Here is a 17,703-nt window from a genome sequence, read left to right as displayed (position 1 = left end):
CTCCTATCTTTGGCACTCCCTCTTTTCTTATCTGAGATTCAGTAGCCTGCACATCTCAGTTACAGTGGCAGTCAGGACTAACTGTACTGATTGGAGGCCTCTTTGAAGACTAGAAGACCAATGGGAAAGTGTAATATTGATGCTAATCACAGTTTATGATATGCTGCAGAACTATTCTCAGCTATGATTAAAATTTCTTGCAGTTTTCCTGGAGCTCTATACTTTGCTCTTGTTTCTCTCTCGCCTCCCATTTCTCACTGCTATTGTGTTAGGGCCAAGTTTTTAATAATAGTGTTTTCCATGAAATGACATCAAAAATTTTGAGTTTGGATTTTGTTTGAATATATTAATTGCTTCACTTCCAGGTAAATCGTAGCACAGCTCTTTTGAAGAGCTTGTCCGCTGAACGTGAAAGATGGGAGAAAACAAGTGAAACCTTCAAGAATCAGATGTCCACAATTGCAGGAGACTGTTTGCTCTCAGGAGCATTTATTGCTTATGCTGGTTATTTTGACCAGCAGATGCGGCAAAACCTGTTCACAACATGGTCCCATCACTTACAGCAGGCAAATATTCAGGTAAAAAAAAAAAAACATTCATGGATCATAAAATCATTCACCATTTGTTACAAACAGTTGAATCACTTATTGTGTGGCATTATGTACCAACTGTTTGGAGCTTGGAATGCCATAACAGCCTGGATCATTTGGAGTATGTTTCTCCAATACTTGCCCCATTTTGATTAAAGATATGTATACTTGGATCCAAATTGCAATCAATGGGTAAAGGGTATTGCTGAAGGGTTAACAGTATTTTATGAAGGTAAAACAAATCACAGTAGTAGTAGAAAGGGAACAAATACATTTATTAACCTACAGGTATTTGTCAATTCTTGGCTTTTCTTAAGTAAACCATAATCCTCATTTTACAGTTCCGTACAGATATTGCTAGAACAGAATACTTGTCGAATGCAGATGAACGTCTTCGCTGGCAAGCAAGTTCTCTCCCTGCAGATGACTTGTGCACAGAAAATGCAATTATGCTCAAGAGATTTAACAGGTACTTTTACTTTTCATCAGGCATTTTCATCCAAAAAACTGTTTAGAAAAACACTATTAACACTTGTGGTAATTATTCCTGCCTAAACCTTTGTTCCTGTGATTGAATGGTTTTCAGCTATTTCTAGGGGAAAGAACATTACTTTTGCTGTACTCCTAGGACAGGATGTTGTATAAATATTCTGATACTATGGCATTTCCAAGAATCTTCTGATGTAGTATGAAGAGGATGGCTAATAATTGTAGCCATCTTTTCCCCTAAGAATAGCACTGGGAATAATACATTTATATATCATATTTCATATATCATGAAAGAAAGTCATTCCCAGGGAAATATGCTCCAAAAACAGTGTGCATTGCTGTACCACTGTTTTAATAAACCAATGATACTGGTTTTGTTAAAGAAAAATATGCCATCTAAGTATCTCTTACATAAGATGAAAATCATCTAAATTTTCATCCAAAAAGTTACCAACTCTCAGCAATCCCTTCCCAGGTGATTAATGGTTCCAAAAATTCAAGATATCAATCAGTTCAAGCACTGTTTAAGAATAATTACAAAATGTCAAGGCCACTTGGGAGGTTTATAAGAAGATGGGCAAAATTATATTAAGTATTCATTAGATATCTGAAGATTATGTTTTAACAGATTAGACACTAACATACTGTAGATATATCTTACATGCTTTAAATAAATATTCACTATTTCTGCTCAAAAATTCCCAAGTAGCAGTTGACTGTGGTATGCCTGTCAGAAGCGCAAAATTCAATAGAATAGCAGATTAAATAGAAATTTGGAAACTCAAAGAAGTAAAATGTAAAGGCAACAGAACTATTTTTGGTGAATATTAACAAATGAAGCTTTTATCATTCAGTTTTCAGCATACATCATGAATTCGAATCATGAATTTAATAGTGATGGCATTGAAAAAAAATATCTTAATACAATATTATTAAACTCTTTTGAAAAATGACTCCAGTGAATATATGGAGTAAAAATATTCTTTGGTTAGCTTCCTTAAAACTTAAGAAATTATATTTTAGGTATCCCTTAATTATCGATCCTTCGGGCCAAGCTACAGAATTCATCATGAATGAATACAAGGACCGTAAAATAACTCGCACTAGCTTTTTGGATGATGCGTTCAGAAAGAATTTGGAAAGTGCCCTGCGATTTGGTAATCCTCTGCTTGTCCAGGTTTGTTGCTGTTGCATGTTTTGCCTTCAAAAACTAAGGAGAGTTCATATCATTTTTACTTTTATGAAAACAAACAACACTTATCTGTAATTCAAATGCAGAAAAAAATGCAAGTACAATCAGTAATATGGAACCCGTGTAATATTGAAATGAACAGGATCTAGAGATACCCAAGTCTACCTCATGAAACCACTGAAATAAAAGCACTTAGCAACCAAGGCTAATAATAAGCAACTAGGGCTGATAAAAGACATTGACAAGAATGTCTCCTTTCATCCTAAGCTACATTATTTCTGAACTTACTTAAAATTTGTGTCTTAAAATTCATGCTGTTTCTTGTAATTGGTAAGCAAAATTTAGGTTGTAGAATAAATATATCTTATAATGGCTTCTATCAGTGAATGTTATTGAAAAATTTAAACAGTTCTGAGCAAAAAGTTTGGAGTCATCAAAACATAAAATGTTGTTTGCAGTGTTGCAATCGGAGTTCTCTCCCCTTATATTCACACATGCTACAAACAACAAGCCCTCTACAAAAGAAGCTTGGCTTGGATCATGATGTCACAACCTTTATCATGCCTGTTTTCCTTTCCATGTGTTGAGGATAGTATATTAGGAGATATATCTACATTTTTTAAAGATTCAACTTATTCAAATGTTAGATTTCTCTAAAAAAGATGAGCCTGAATTTAAGACTTTTACCTATCTAAACAGAAGACAGGATAAGAAAAACAATCTTCATTAATTTATTGTTCGCAAATCTGAGTAAATTATTTTGGGGAAAAAAACTAGTTTTCTTCAAAGTAAATAGACTATCCCCCAAAAAATTTAGGTAATCCTTGACTTATAAGCACAATTGGCCTGGAATTTTGATCACTAAGCAGTGCAGTCATTAAACAAGTCATAGCTTTCTTTCAGAAAGTAGTTCAAGAGGATTTTATCTCTACTGATTCCATGTATGCCTGATCACTTTGTCATCTTGTCTAGGATGTGGAGAGCTATGACCCTGTTCTGAATCCTGTACTGAACCGTGAAGTTCGTAGAACTGGTGGTCGAGTTCTTATCACTTTGGGAGATCAAGATATTGATTTATCACCATCATTTGTAATATTCCTCTCCACCCGAGACCCAACAGTAAGGAATAAACTTGTTTTACAAGACCAGTAGTTGATGGCAGTGGATAGGGAAGATTACATTGAACATTTTTGTTTTATAGGTTGAGTTTCCACCAGATCTCTGTTCTCGTGTGACATTTGTCAACTTCACAGTAACTCGTAGCAGCTTACAGAGTCAATGCCTAAATGAGGTACTGAAAGCTGAAAGACCAGATGTGGATGAGAAACGTTCTGATCTCCTCAAACTTCAAGGTATAGTCACTGAAAAATCAAATCCCCAACGTTTTTAGCACCTAGAGAGCTGCAGAAAGAAAAGAATCGAATCTTGTTTCTGTTCTACAGCAGTACTGGTATCAATTTCATTAGCAAATAACCTACCTGGATGTTTGAGATTCAGCTCTATTAAATATGGTTACCAGAGCAGAACTCAAAAAGTCAGATTCTTGTTTTTCAGAACAACTTAAAAAGAATACGGGAGCTGGTCTCATTCCCTTGTTAAGTCTTTTTTTTTTAATCATTTTCCTAAACAAACTTCCATCACTAAAAAAACCCTTTAATTATTAACATTTATTTGCACAGATACCTTATTTATACTTCTAGAAAAACTAAATTTGATTAGGCAGGATGCTTAAAATTGCTTTGCGTTATTTAAAATTATTCTTGTAAGACCAACCCATATTCCAAAGTTCAAAATTAAATAGAATCCAAAATATATGTGTATGTATGTATTTTATGTGCTATTCTCATTCTGGGTGGCACATAAACTTAATAAATTTAGGAATTTTCTAGCAATTGTCAGTTCAGACTCATAAATGATTCTCATCTCTATTAAAAAGTAAAAAGTGTTAGTATTTTTTTTTTTTTTTTTTGCTGTTGCTTTGTGTCCACTCTATTAAAAGGTAAGATGTCAGAATGTGATTCAAGTTTTATTTAAGGGCCTCTGTTATTCTTAAAGGTGAATTCCAGCTGCGTTTGCGGCAGCTAGAAAAATCTCTTCTCCAAGCCCTCAATGAAGTAAAAGGACGTATCTTGGATGATGATACCATCATAACCACTTTGGAGAACTTGAAGAAAGAGGCAGCTGAGGTTACTAGAAAAGTGGAAGAAACAGATATTGTCATGCAAGAGGTGGAAACAGTGTCTCAGCAATACCTCCCACTTTCGACTGCATGCAGCAGTATTTACTTCACAATGGAGTCATTGAAGCAGGTACAGAGGGTTGGTTTAGGTTTCCCTTTCTCGGATTAACTTTTTTTTAAATGCTGCAAGACGCCATTTCCACTCAAGTCAATATGTTGCTTTTAACATTCTTTATTCCATTTGAATTCTACCTTAGATACACTTCCTGAATCAGTACTCTCTTCAGTTTTTCCTGGATATCTATCATAATGTCCTATATGAAAACCCCAATTTGAAGGGAATTACAGACCATACCCAACGTCTTTCCATTATCACAAAAGATCTGTTCCAGGTTAAGTAGAGGCGTTTTGTACTTCAAAACACTTCAAAGATATTTTTTTTCCTGTTCACAAACTTTCTACAAAGCTGATCTTTCTAATGTTGTGTCTCTAGGTGGCATTCAACAGAGTTGCTCGTGGCATGCTACATCAGGATCACATAACCTTTGCAATGCTGTTGGCTAGAATAAAACTGAAAGGCACTATAGGGTAAGCAAGTTCTCTTACTAAACAAGTCAGTATTGAAGAGTGAAGTCTTTCCAAAATTTAAGAGTTATAGGGAATTTCATGAAAAGCAAAACAAAAAAGCACTCCAAAAGTCAGACTAAAGTTGTATCCAGCTTTAGCATTTATAGATATAAAGTTAATTTGTCCAAACTAAGATGACAGAGGGACACAGGTAATTCCATATCTCTGTTCAAATCAGTAAAAATAATGTCAGAAAGGCCCATTTGGATTTGCTGTAAGAAAAAACAATGAAATCATGGTTTAACCTTTATCTGATATCTCTCACAAAAGATTATTTGTCATGTTTAAACCACTATTCAAACAGCAGACATACGCACATAAGCTGAAGTAATGATTTTCCCAGGTTTCTTGTGCGTATCAGTAACCCAAAGAATTATACTTAGGGGGTAGTTAGGTTTCTTTATCTTTGAGAGAATTATTCTCAGTGGGATTTTCTTCTGTTTCCATTGAAGGGAGCCTACGTATGATGCAGAATTCCAGCATTTCCTAAGAGGAAGAGAAATTGTTCTCAGCAATACGATTCTCCCCAAAATCAGTGGCCTGACCTTAGAACAGGTGGAAGCTATGATGAGACTGAGCTGTCTTTCTTCATTTAAGGACCTTGTTTCTAAAATCAAAGCTGATGATGTAAGACTATCCTTTCATATGTCTAAACTATTGAATTTTAAAGTGAACTATTAATGCAAATAAGAACATTTCCTTCTATTTAGACCATTGTATATATGCAGCTTATTTCCAACTTCACTTCATACACATTATTACCAATATGAGGGTTGGATAGCTTATGCTGACTGAACTGTATATTAATCAGAAAAGTATATTACTAAGTATAAAAACATGTTCTTATCATACAGATAACATTTCCTTGGGGAAATACGATCATCCTTGATCTGACTTCATGTGAAGAAATTCATTGGTCTTAGAACTAATACCAGATTCTTATGTGTTGCTCAGAAATAATAATTATTAACTGAATTTGACTTACAGCAATTTTGCATTTGGCTGGATAGCAGTTCACCAGAGCAGACTGTACCCCATCTTTGGACAGAAGACAAAACTGCAAGTAGGTTCATATTTCTTCCATCTCAGTTTTGCTTTGTTAGATATTTGTGGAACACTCACCAGAAGAAATTGCAGGAAGAAAACAAACATAACATAACATGTCAGGAAAAAGATAATATCAAATTAATTTGTAAGAAATTGTGAAATTAGTTGGTTGATTTTGAATACTGAAAAACAGACCTTCAAAATGGTATGTTAGTATTATATCAGCAAGTAATTCCTTGTAAATGCCTGATTTTGACAGTGACATAAAGGGATTAGTGGGATTAGTGTTTCTGGAAATATATAACTCAGGACCATTCAGACTTACTAATAGTCTACAATAAAGCTGTTATCAGTAGAAAAGCAGGTGCATTGTCTTTATAATGTCAGTACCCTTAAAAGTGAATCCTGATAAGATGGAGTCAAATATTAGCCCATGAATTTTGGAATCAGTGTATCTCTGACTCTGAATGGAACAGTATCTTCTTTAGAGGAATAGGTATGCAGAGTTGGTGTCCTGGATTCATCTATTACTCAAGGCCTGGTGGACTTAGAAAACCTTTTGCCAAGATTAGCTGGCTCACAGGCTGTGTTTGACCTCCTTCTGGAGACAAGCAGAAGTTTGTATTACCTGCTGGTCAGAATTGATGCTTGCAACATCTTTTAGAGAACACATGGCATCGTTCCTAAAGAAATTGCTCTAGCCTTGAGTAATGGATGATGGATAACATCAAGGATAGCTCACCATCCAGATGTGTATGTGGGACAGTTGCATACCTTCATTGACACAGGGTTTTTTCTCCTCTTCCTTTTTTTCTTCCACAGGAATTAAAATCTAATCCCACTTGCCCAAGAATCATGTGAGGAATGAACAAATAAAATTGACAGAAAAGGCCCTTTTTTATAACCCATTATCACAGAGATGCTCTTAGAATTAAAGTTTTTTTAGTCTTCATATGAAATATTATAAAACCTAACTGTTGTATTAGATCAGTGCTAGACAATATTTGCAAGTTCAAAGGCTGTCATGTAGTTTCATGATTTTCTAAAAAGCTGGAGGAGACCTTCCAGTGATACCACCAAGAAAAACATGTTTTTGGACCTAGGTTTTATATGGAGTGTCATCAGGAGGCCTCTAGGAAACAAAGGGCTCGATCTCTCTAAACACTCTGAAATCAAATTGCACAATTTCATGTGGTGGGAGGTGGACAGGAGTTAAAGATGGAAGCAGTTTTGTTCCTAAGCCTCCTGTTTCCTTACTCATCCTTATTTTCTTGGAGAGAAAGAAACAGAAATATGTTGGTTCTTGCCGTAACCTTAGTCTTGAATTGTCTGGAGCAATCCAAACACAACATGAATGTTTTGTTTTATTTTTCCTTTTTCTAAATCTCAGCACCCATTGGACAGGCCATACACCGCTTACTTTTGATCCAAGCTTTCCGCCCTGATCGTTTATTGGCAATGGCACATCAGTTTGTTTCCACAAATCTTGGAGAAAATTTTATGTCCATTATGGAGCAACCTTTGGATCTGGCGCACATTGTTGATACTGAGGCAAGTAAAAATTTTAATTACTCCCCTACCTTGGTCCCCAGAATCACACATAGATTAAGTACAGGTGATGCTTTACTTTAAAGTCTGTTAAAGCAAATGTTGCATTGAATATTGATTATTTTTTTATTTGTTAAATGGTTTTTTGTAATGATACAACATGAGAGGGTACAAATCATTCTGTCTACCTAAAATGGTTTTAGCTTTCTGAAATTGAAATTGTGGCCCTTTCTGGCCCTTTTGACATTTCAGAGATGAAATTTTATCAGTGCTAGAAAAACTGCAAACTTCTTAGCAAACTTTGGAGCACTGGAGTACTGTGAAGCAAACATAGTTGATTTTCCCTTTTTGTTTCTCTCCTACTCCTGGATTTTAGGTGAAGCCTAATACACCTGTTTTGATGTGCTCTGTACCTGGCTATGATGCTAGTGGACATGTTGAAGACCTTGCTGCAGAGCAAAATACACAGATCACTTCTATTGCTATTGGTAACATTTTCATATATTTTGTCATATCAAATGCTGTGGAAGACAGGTACCTAGTTCTAATATGGTAATGTCCTTTTAGGTTCTGCTGAAGGATTTAACCAAGCTGATAAAGCAATCAACACTGCAGTGAAGTCAGGCAGGTGGGTTCTTCTTAATGGTAGGATTTGCATGGATCAATTTTGGAGTATAATACAGACCTCTGAAGCATTAATCTCTTTGGATTTTATTTTTAAATATATATTTCAGGTGGGTCATGTTGAAGAATGTCCACTTGGCACCTGGATGGCTGATGCAACTGGAAAAGAAGCTGCATTCCCTTCAGCCCCATGCATGCTTTAGATTGTTCCTTACAATGGAGATTAATCCAAAAGTAAGCAGAGTACAAAAAAATAACCATTACATTTCTTTCAAAATTCTGCTGTTGTGAAAAAGAGGTTTATCCTCATTCTGTGAGGTTTCTGTCCTGTTGTGCATAATTCATTTTCTCTCTATTAAACAAGAGAAATTAGTACTTCTTTGTATGCTCAAAAATGTCAAAAGTGAATTTAATATGGAACCAACCCCAGAGTACTGCATTCACTTCTTCAAACGTTTTTGTTGTCAATTCTATATTAGATCTTGATGTCCTATCAAGATTTATGTCTAAGGATATTTACGCATATAGCATGGCTATATTGCTATTATCCTTCTCATCTTTTATACTACCTTCTCCTGTTGGGATCTTGTGATTATATTACTTTGTTGTTTGTATGTACAGTGAAAACTTTTGCACCAGAGACAAATTCCTTGTTTGTCCAATCACACTTGGCCAATAAAGTATTCCATTCCATTCTGTTCTGTTCTGGTGATTGTTATTTATGTTAGTTGTAATTGAAAAGTTACTTCATGCTAACATGATAAATTAAAAGTTCAGCACAGCTGAATCATTTTAGTTTCTCTCTAACAATACAAGTTTGGGGGACAAACAGCATTTCCCCAAATAAGGGATTAATGCAAGTGCTCCATAATCATTACCCATGAGATTGGCGACTATATAAATTTGATTAATACATTTCTCACTGTACATTTGGATAATGTATTTTGTACTCAGGTGCCAGTAAACTTGTTACGTGCTGGAAGAATTTTTGTATTTGAACCGCCACCTGGTGTAAAGGCCAACATGCTGAGAACCTTTAGCAGCATTCCTGTGTCTAGAATGTGCAAGGTAAGTTTTTAAACTAATTACTGGAAATTTCAATAAATATGGTTTTACTAAAAAGAATTAGTGAATGAATCCCATTAAGAAGCTTTATTCTGAACTTTATTCAGAGTAGTTGTTGCTGAAATTGTTGCAACAATTTCCATTTGGTTCATAGATACAGATACAGATATCCCAGCCATTTTATATTCTAAACCTGTAAAGATCAGACTTTTAAGCTTGGAGAAATAACAAAAGTAAAATAAATACCACTTGTTTAGAAGATAAATAAAAACATGCTTTGACTTTTGTATTATATCCTCTTCTAAAAGCCCTTTCTTCATCTGAATGGATTTATACATCAAGTACCTTAAAATAAAATACAGCAAATAAGGAAAAGGATTGATTCTTTCATCTGAAATAAATGATGCAGAATTAGAAGATATACTCAATCTCAAGCAAAGTCTTACTGTATTCTATTAAATAAATTGCTCTTTTTTTCCATTGAACCCCAAATAATAACACATTGGGTTTTCTCCTCTCTAGTCACCAAATGAGCGTGCACGTCTCTATTTCCTTCTTGCATGGTTCCATGCTATTATTCAAGAACGTCTGCGATATGCTCCTCTTGGATGGTCAAAAAAATACGAATTTGGAGAATCGGATTTAAGATCTGCTTGTGATACTATAGATACATGGCTAGATGATACAGCAAAGGTAAGTGAATTCCTTAAAAAAGGACAAATCTAATAATTGTACGATAGTCGAATGACATGAACAGTTTTGATTATACTTTACCTTTTGTTCAAGCATCAGAAGGAAGTATATATCATTCCTATATTGGACTTAACATCACCCATATCCATTGGATTTGATTGAAACGGATAGTCAAGGGCTTTTGCTTACATCAGACATGTCAAACACAAGGCCCCGGGGCCGGATGCAGCCCGCGAAGTGGTTTCATGTGGCCCACGAAGCCATCCTGGAAACAGTGAGGGAATGGCACCTGCTGCCTTGGCTCTGGCCCAGGCCAGCCAGGAGCCAATGTACAATTTTGTGGTGGCCATCTTGCCCCGGTGGACCATGCCTTGGCACTTGCCCCAGTCCCACCCCCTTCTGCCAGAGACCCTCAGATCTGTCCCATTCCTGCCCAGGCCCCCATAGGCATCCTTGACGCGAATGATGTATAACTGGCCACGCCCACCCAGTAGCCACACCCACTCCATCCACGCCCACCCAGTAGGCTGCGCCCACTCTGGCCACACCCACCCAGGCCCACCAAGGCAATTGCAATGCTTATGCGGCCCTCAGTGAAATTGAGTTTGACACTCCTGGCTTACATAATTCATATATAGGCCACCCACTTTGGCAATAAGGTACTTAAGGATCAAGCAAAATAACAGCAAACCAGTAAAAACACTTAATTACTGTAACCAGGCTATGTACTCCAGATGCTGAGCATCCCTTATTTCAGGAGACAAAATCTCCTAGTGAAGGGTCAGCATTATTTTATTAAACTAGCTCTTGTTAATAACATCTTCCATGTAGGCTTTATCATGTGTTAGCTGATCCTTTTATCACAAAGATGTCTCCAATGTCAGGGTCGTCAGAACATCTCGCCTGACAAGATTCCATGGTCTGCCCTGAAGACACTGATGGCTCAGTCAATTTATGGCGGCCGCATTGATAACGAATTTGACCAACGGTTATTGAATACTTTCCTGGAGCGACTCTTCACCACACTAAGCTTTGACAGTGAATTCAAATTGACTTCCAAAGTTGATGGGCATAAAGATATTCAGATGCCAGATGGAATCCGGTATTAACATTTTCTTTCTAAAACTAAGCATGAGTTAAACTGAGTTATCTCATATATTCCATGTAGTTATGAATATCTTGGTCACTATCTGGAATTGTTGATTTGACAGACGTGAAGAATTTGTACAGTGGGTTGAATTGCTGCCAGATACGCAAACTCCCTCCTGGCTTGGATTACCAAATAATGCTGAGAAAGTTCTTCTCACCACACAAGGTAAACATCTTGCTTCGTCTTTATAAATGATAAGGCTTTCATGTATAAAACAATTTTCTGCATATTGGAATAACTGAATAAGAAGCATCCTGGTATTTTTTTAAACAATCACTTATAGTGGTGTTTTGTAAGCCTCATCAGTGAGGTATGTATGCTGAAAAATTAGACATAAAATGGGTAGTCAAACTGAATAAATTCTGAAAACCAAGATATAGCATACTCAACCTGTTAAGTGTAACTCTGCAAATCTCATTAAAAATGCATGGCCAAATACAAACAGTATACAGTAAAACATCTGAAGAGTTTTGCAAAAACTGAATTATGCATTAATTAAAGCAAAATGCATGGCCATAGCACTTTGTCTTCTTCCTCTCAGGCATTGATATGATCAGTAAAATGCTGAAAATGCAGATGTTGGAGGATGAAGATGATTTAGCCTATGCAGAGACAGAGAAGAAAGCACAAACAGATTCTACATCAGATGGTCGCCCTTCCTGGATGCGAACGCTGCACACTACGGCTTCCAACTGGCTCCATCTCATCCCACAAACTCTGAATCATCTAAAACGAACTGTGGACAACATTAAGGTAAGAGTCCATTATTTATTTTATTGCAATATTATTCTTTGGAGGATTGTACAGAAGTTTCATTTTGAGAATAGAACTTCGTAAGGCATACCATTTGGAAGACAAAATGGCTTTTTTGAGCATGAAGTGGACTATTTCAAACTTAAGCCTTTCAGAACATTTTTTTTTTTTTTTTTTTTTTTGCAAATCTGTACTCCAAAAGAACCAGAAGCAATATACAGTACACGCAGGGCGATTCTCCATACAGGAAGGCTTTAACTCTAATTTGCACATTCCCACCTCTTTAAGCAAATACCAGGAGTTATTTATTTACAGATACCCTCTTCTACACTACAAGAAAGCAAAGGAGTCAGAGATAATAGTGCCACTTTTTTAAAAAAAATGGAACTGTTAAAATTATCCTCCAAAACAGTCTTACATTTAAGAAACAGTTACATACTCCTTACATTTGCCAGGCTTCTCACAATAATATAAAATCATCTTTTCAAATTATGTTAAAAGAAAAAATCTAAACTACACAACAATAAAAAATAGGAAGTATTTTTATTTATTAGTTTATAATATAAAATAGAAAAGAAAATAGTAGGAAAATAAGGGAGGAAAAAGGGAAAATAAAAGTGTAGAGCAAAGGGGGGGAAAAGAAAGAAAAGGTATTGACTTCTAACTCCCTTCGCTGCGGTACAATAAGATAATAGCATCAAAGCTCAACTTTTTACTTTTACATAATAATATAAACTAGCCATTTCTATAACAACAAATCTATTAATCGGTAAAACTCAAAATCAAAGCTTCATTTTTTTTTACCTCAAGCACAAAGTCCAGAAGCGGTTTCCAAGTAGAAGCAAAAGTAATTGTATTTTTCTTTGATCAAAGCAGTCAATTTGGCCGTCTTTCTAATTCCATCAACTTTTGCCACCATTCCTCCATTGTAGGAATCAGTGCCCTTCCTTTTTTTTTTTTTTCGTAATCTTGCTGCCATCAACATATATAACATCGAACTTACCATTTTTTTCCCAAGTCTTTTTCCATTAAACCCATTTCTGGTTTTATCTTTATATTCACTTTGAGAATATTCTTTATTAAAATATGAGTGATATTGTAGTGATATTTTTTTAATAAAAAAAATTAAACCACAGTCCATGAAAATAAAAATGCTTAAAAACGACCAAAAAATTATTTTATACATCACACTTATAGACACTGGTTTACAAAAACTATCATATAATCAGATACAGATACTATTTTAAAATATAAAATGTTTAACAAAAATTGCTTATTTTTATTTATCAGTTTATAATATAAAATACAAAAGAAAATAGTAGGAAAATAAGAAGGAAAAAGGAAAAATAAAAATGTGGGGCAAAGGGAAAAAAAGAAAGAAAGGTATTGACTTCTAACTCTCTTTGCTGCCGTAGAATAAGATAATATAAGATATTTATAAAAATTATAAAAACCTTATTTTTCTTCATGAAACCAAGGATCCATTATTCAGATTCTTTGAAAGAGAAGTGAAAATGGGAGCAAAACTCCTTCAGGATGTTCGCCAAGATCTTGCAGATGTAGTTCATGTGTGTGAAGGAAAGAAGAAACAGACAAATTATCTTCGGATGCTTATTAATGAATTGGTAAAAGGTAGGCTTTTCCAAATTTATTACATTAAAAAATTAAAGTCCTGCTAGTTATGAAAGATCTATTAAAGCTTGTTTTGCACTGAGGAGTAAATTAACCCAATTTTGGGGTTTTCTTAAGTTATGAAACTAATCAACAAGATGATCTTTATATATGATATAACATTTTTAAAAGAAAGGATAAAAAGGCCTTAAAATTATACATACAACTTCAACAAAGGGTACCAAATTATTCAAAACTCTTCCTTATTCCTTTATCAACATTTCATTTTATTACATCTTTACAAATAACATGGTGGCAATACAGTGTATATTCATCCTTTCCATCTTGCATAGTAATGGTTTTTAGCCTTAGCCCAAATTTTGTTAGCTTCCAAATACAGGGATATAGTTGAGAATGTATGCATTCTTAATATGCTAATAATCCAATGACTTTCAGCCAAAAATGCGGCAATAATAGAACAAGTCCAAGCAGATAATTGCTTACAGCGTAACATTTGTAACCACCTTCCTTCAAAGAAATTAGTTTCACATTTTGAAAACAACTTTGATTTTACAAGTGTTCATTATTCAAAGGTTATGTAAATAATACCACATTCCACAAGCTTATAATACAACTGGTTTATATGCCCTGTTAATTATTCTAAGATGTCTAATGATTGGAACATTGTAAAAACAGCAATGGCATTGAGTCCATTGTTCTGATTTTTAGTAAATGTTTTTACAACAGAATTATCCCATAAAGTGATCTCCTCTTTGGTCAAAATTATTTCTGTAATTCAGTATTTCCTGCACCATTAACAATTCCCCCTACAAACAATATCAGTACTTACTAGAGTTTCAGTTGGATCAAACTGTAGTTTTAAAGTTAAATTGAAAGAGGGGCTGTATTCTGAGATAAGGAAAAAAAGTTTCCTATTCCTATCCTTAAAGAAGGATGTAAATGTAACAATAACTCAGACCAGGCCATCAAATATTTCATATTTTCAGTGTGTATGTCCTTTTTACTGGAGCTTAAATACAAGTTGTAGGGTGGTTGCCTCTGAATTTGAAATTCTGGTCTTTCTGTTTACAAAACGTTAGAACCACACTATATATTTTCTTTTAGGTATATTGCCTCATAGCTGGTCTCACTATACAGTGCCTGCTGGCATGACAGTCATACAATGGGTGTCTGATTTCAGTGAACGAATTAAACAGCTGCAGAATATCTCCCAGGCCGCGGCTTCAGGTGGTGCAAAGGAACTAAAGGTAGATTAGAATTGATTTTCTGTTAAGTGCAGTAGTGTTCATCCCAAAATGCTACAAAGAAGTAGCATTTCTTTTGGATGTAGTTTTACTATTGGAATGGATATATTTAGTCCTTGGTAGAAAGCTTGAGTGAAAGACAGAAAATAAAAATTTAAGAAGCCTTTAAAATGTGCTACTGTAAAAAACTATGACAACCGATCTCCCGATTCTGGCTTCAGATATTGAAATGCATGTAACCTGGAGGAACAGGGCAAGCAATTGAACTTAAGCAAAATGCATCCAAGACCACTTTATTTATTTCAATCCTAAAACAGTTCTGATCACATTGTCAAAACACTATGTTTTACAAATTGTGTTGCTTAAACTTAAAACGTTTATATTATCAAATTTAGATATCACTCATCTCAATAAGTAACTCTGAGTGGTTTATAGATAAAAGTATAAAAACTATGTAACCTTACAATATATAGCAAATTCAGTAGCCTGGGAGCTAAGAAAAAAGAATCTAAAGGTGGCAGGAGTGTCTTCAGGGCACTAAGCACCCCCAGGATTGCATGCTTCTCTTTGAGTTGGCACCTCATCTCTGGGGGAAGATGTTCCATAGGATGGGGGGCAATGGCAGAGAAGGCTAACTAGTTAGTTAATGAAACATTTAAAAAATCCCAGTAAATCTTGATTCTGGCCTAAGTTTCCTATGCAGGGGATAATAAAATTCAGCAAGTGCTCTAGAAAAATTAAACCAAAGAAGGAAATTGGGGTGTATAAAAATGTGAGAAAATTTCAGATTCTCCTTAAAATTGTCTGTCAGTATTGGTTTCATGCAACATCCATCACGTTAACTTAGTTACACATTTGTTCCATAGAACATCCATGTCTGCCTGGGAGGCCTGTTTGTACCCGAGGCCTACATTACCGCTACAAGGCAATATGTAGCTCAAGCTAACAGCTGGTCCCTGGAAGAACTCTGCCTGGAAGTCAATGTTACCACCACTCAGAATGCAGTATTGGATGCTTGCAGTTTTGGAGTAACTGGTTAGTTGCCCCCGGCTTTTTGCTCATTTGTTTGTTTCTTCAGTTAGGAGAAACTTTCTCTTATTAAGCTGTATGTGCCTTATGTTGGAGACTGATTTCAAGGAATATTGAAAGAGGAAAACTGCCTCATTCCTAAGTGGCTGCTAAGAAATCATTTTCTCTTTGGATCACTTGCTCAGGAAGCTTCTAAACTAAGGCACCAGGCTAAAAGGGGGAGCTTGTGAGTTCTAGTCCCGCCTTAGCCACGAAAGCCAGCTGGGTGACTTTGGGCCAGTCACTCTGGCCCATACTAGTTACAGAGTTGTTTTGGGGTACAAATGGAGGAAGGAGGTGTGTTAAGTTATTTGTAAAAGTAATAAAGGTGGGATCCAAATAAATAAAGAAAAAATAGCTGCTAACCATCAAATTACACCAAATTATTAGATATAATTTCGGAAAGCAAAATGTTAAAATATCACAATTTACTAAAATATATATTGACAGCTTCAAGAAGAAACTTGGCACAACACTGGAAAAGAGAAACCTGGCAGAGGATATTTAATCTGTAACTTGGAGAATATGCTGCCGTGGCTAAACTGATTACACCGCTCTCATAGATGAAATGGTGAATTTGAACATTGCAGAGTTTTAATGTACTTTAGTGCTCTTTCAAATAGCATTCTCCTACTTCCTTTATAGGACTGAAGCTTCAAGGAGCCACTTGTAATAACAACAAGCTCTCACTTTCCAATGCTATTTCAACTGTACTGCCCATAACTCAACTTCGCTGGATTAAACAGACAAATGCTGATAAAAAGTCTAATGTGGTAAGAAAAGGGGCTTTTTCACTCAACGCTTTTCAGCTAGGCATGCTGTTTTTAATCTCTGTGTGTATTTCCATTCTCCTAAACAACTTCTGAACTTATTTTACAGGTGACCCTGCCCGTTTATCTGAACTTTACTCGGGCTGATCTGATCTTCACTGTTGACTTTGAAATTGCTACCAAGGAAGATCCTCGTAGCTTCTATGAGCGTGGTGTAGCTGTCCTGTGCACTGAGTAAAATGGTCCTATATTAATGTTGAATTAATAATTAAATGCAACTTTACAACATAATTTCTAGTTTATACTTTTTTGAACAGATCTATTGTAAATGAAGAGCTAAGATAATAGTAATTAATGACATTCTGTAACGTATTAGTGCAAGAAGGCATTCAAACCTGGGTTGATTTCATATACTATCCGGGAAGGAAGAAATCACATAACGGAACCTTTTTCTCGGTTCTGTTTCTTGCCTACACCCAGATTGAGCTTCAGAGGAAAAAAAAATCCTGCACATCTTTTAGATTCTATGTATTAAACTTCATTAATTTAAGCTATTCATTCATTCGTTGCTGTTTGTTGCTGATACTCCCCCAGTTAGGAGTTTTATATCCATGTAATGTGTAGCAAAAGCTAGGAGTAATAGGGCAAATGTAGGATTTAGAACTTAACTTTCTCCATTGGTCCATCTAATCTTGATTTTTCTCTTCCAATAAAAGCCAGCATTATGTTACAGGTTACATTATTCAAGTTGTACTTGATTCTGGGGGTACTTGGAAACAAATTGCTTATAATAAAAGCTGCTTTTGAATAAAAACGGCTCAATGGATTTATGTATTATCCATTACGTTGCAAGGAGCTTCTTTTCAATCTGTTTCTTGCCTACTATTTGCTTTTCTCTTATGATCACATATCCATTCTGTTGTTTATGTGGGTCCCACTCATTATAGATGCCATACAAAGAATGTATATCAACTTTAGGATAGTTGCTGCTTTCTCTGATTTTTCATACCTAGCTTAAGCAGCAAGACCAAA

General features: G+C 35.4%; 1 protein-coding gene across 2 annotated transcripts in view; it reads left to right on the top strand.

Annotated features, from left to right (window-relative positions):
• Positions 1 to 17,488, top strand: part of DYNC1H1 (dynein cytoplasmic 1 heavy chain 1) — a 63,773-nt gene extending 46,285 nt beyond the window's left edge. For both annotated transcript variants that reach the window (XM_039364814.1, XM_039364813.1), the window contains exons 55-78: positions 366 to 578; positions 932 to 1,059; positions 2,103 to 2,256; positions 3,244 to 3,390; positions 3,473 to 3,623; positions 4,327 to 4,580; positions 4,708 to 4,842; positions 4,944 to 5,038; positions 5,530 to 5,704; positions 6,065 to 6,140; positions 7,515 to 7,675; positions 8,049 to 8,160; positions 8,240 to 8,300; positions 8,407 to 8,530; positions 9,251 to 9,364; positions 9,884 to 10,054; positions 10,939 to 11,156; positions 11,266 to 11,369; positions 11,746 to 11,957; positions 13,436 to 13,589; positions 14,694 to 14,836; positions 15,700 to 15,868; positions 16,547 to 16,674; positions 16,781 to 17,488. In XM_039364814.1, coding sequence (XP_039220748.1) covers positions 366 to 578; positions 932 to 1,059; positions 2,103 to 2,256; positions 3,244 to 3,390; positions 3,473 to 3,623; positions 4,327 to 4,580; positions 4,708 to 4,842; positions 4,944 to 5,038; positions 5,530 to 5,704; positions 6,065 to 6,140; positions 7,515 to 7,675; positions 8,049 to 8,160; positions 8,240 to 8,300; positions 8,407 to 8,530; positions 9,251 to 9,364; positions 9,884 to 10,054; positions 10,939 to 11,156; positions 11,266 to 11,369; positions 11,746 to 11,957; positions 13,436 to 13,589; positions 14,694 to 14,836; positions 15,700 to 15,868; positions 16,547 to 16,674; positions 16,781 to 16,909 — 3,528 coding nt within the window. In that variant the 3' untranslated portion in view covers positions 16,910 to 17,488. The remainder of the gene's footprint in view (positions 1 to 365; positions 579 to 931; positions 1,060 to 2,102; positions 2,257 to 3,243; positions 3,391 to 3,472; positions 3,624 to 4,326; positions 4,581 to 4,707; positions 4,843 to 4,943; positions 5,039 to 5,529; positions 5,705 to 6,064; positions 6,141 to 7,514; positions 7,676 to 8,048; positions 8,161 to 8,239; positions 8,301 to 8,406; positions 8,531 to 9,250; positions 9,365 to 9,883; positions 10,055 to 10,938; positions 11,157 to 11,265; positions 11,370 to 11,745; positions 11,958 to 13,435; positions 13,590 to 14,693; positions 14,837 to 15,699; positions 15,869 to 16,546; positions 16,675 to 16,780) is intronic.
• The last annotated feature ends 215 nt before the right edge of the window (positions 17,489 to 17,703 follow it).

Source organism: Crotalus tigris, unplaced genomic scaffold, assembly GCF_016545835.1.
Source record: "Crotalus tigris isolate CLP2741 ecotype Arizona unplaced genomic scaffold, ASM1654583v1 scf7180000019856.1557650, whole genome shotgun sequence".
In the NCBI taxonomy this organism is placed as follows: Eukaryota; Metazoa; Chordata; class Lepidosauria; order Squamata; family Viperidae; genus Crotalus; species Crotalus tigris.
The sequence above is the reverse complement of the archived record's forward strand: the minus strand, read 5'-3'. Positions and strand labels throughout refer to the sequence as shown.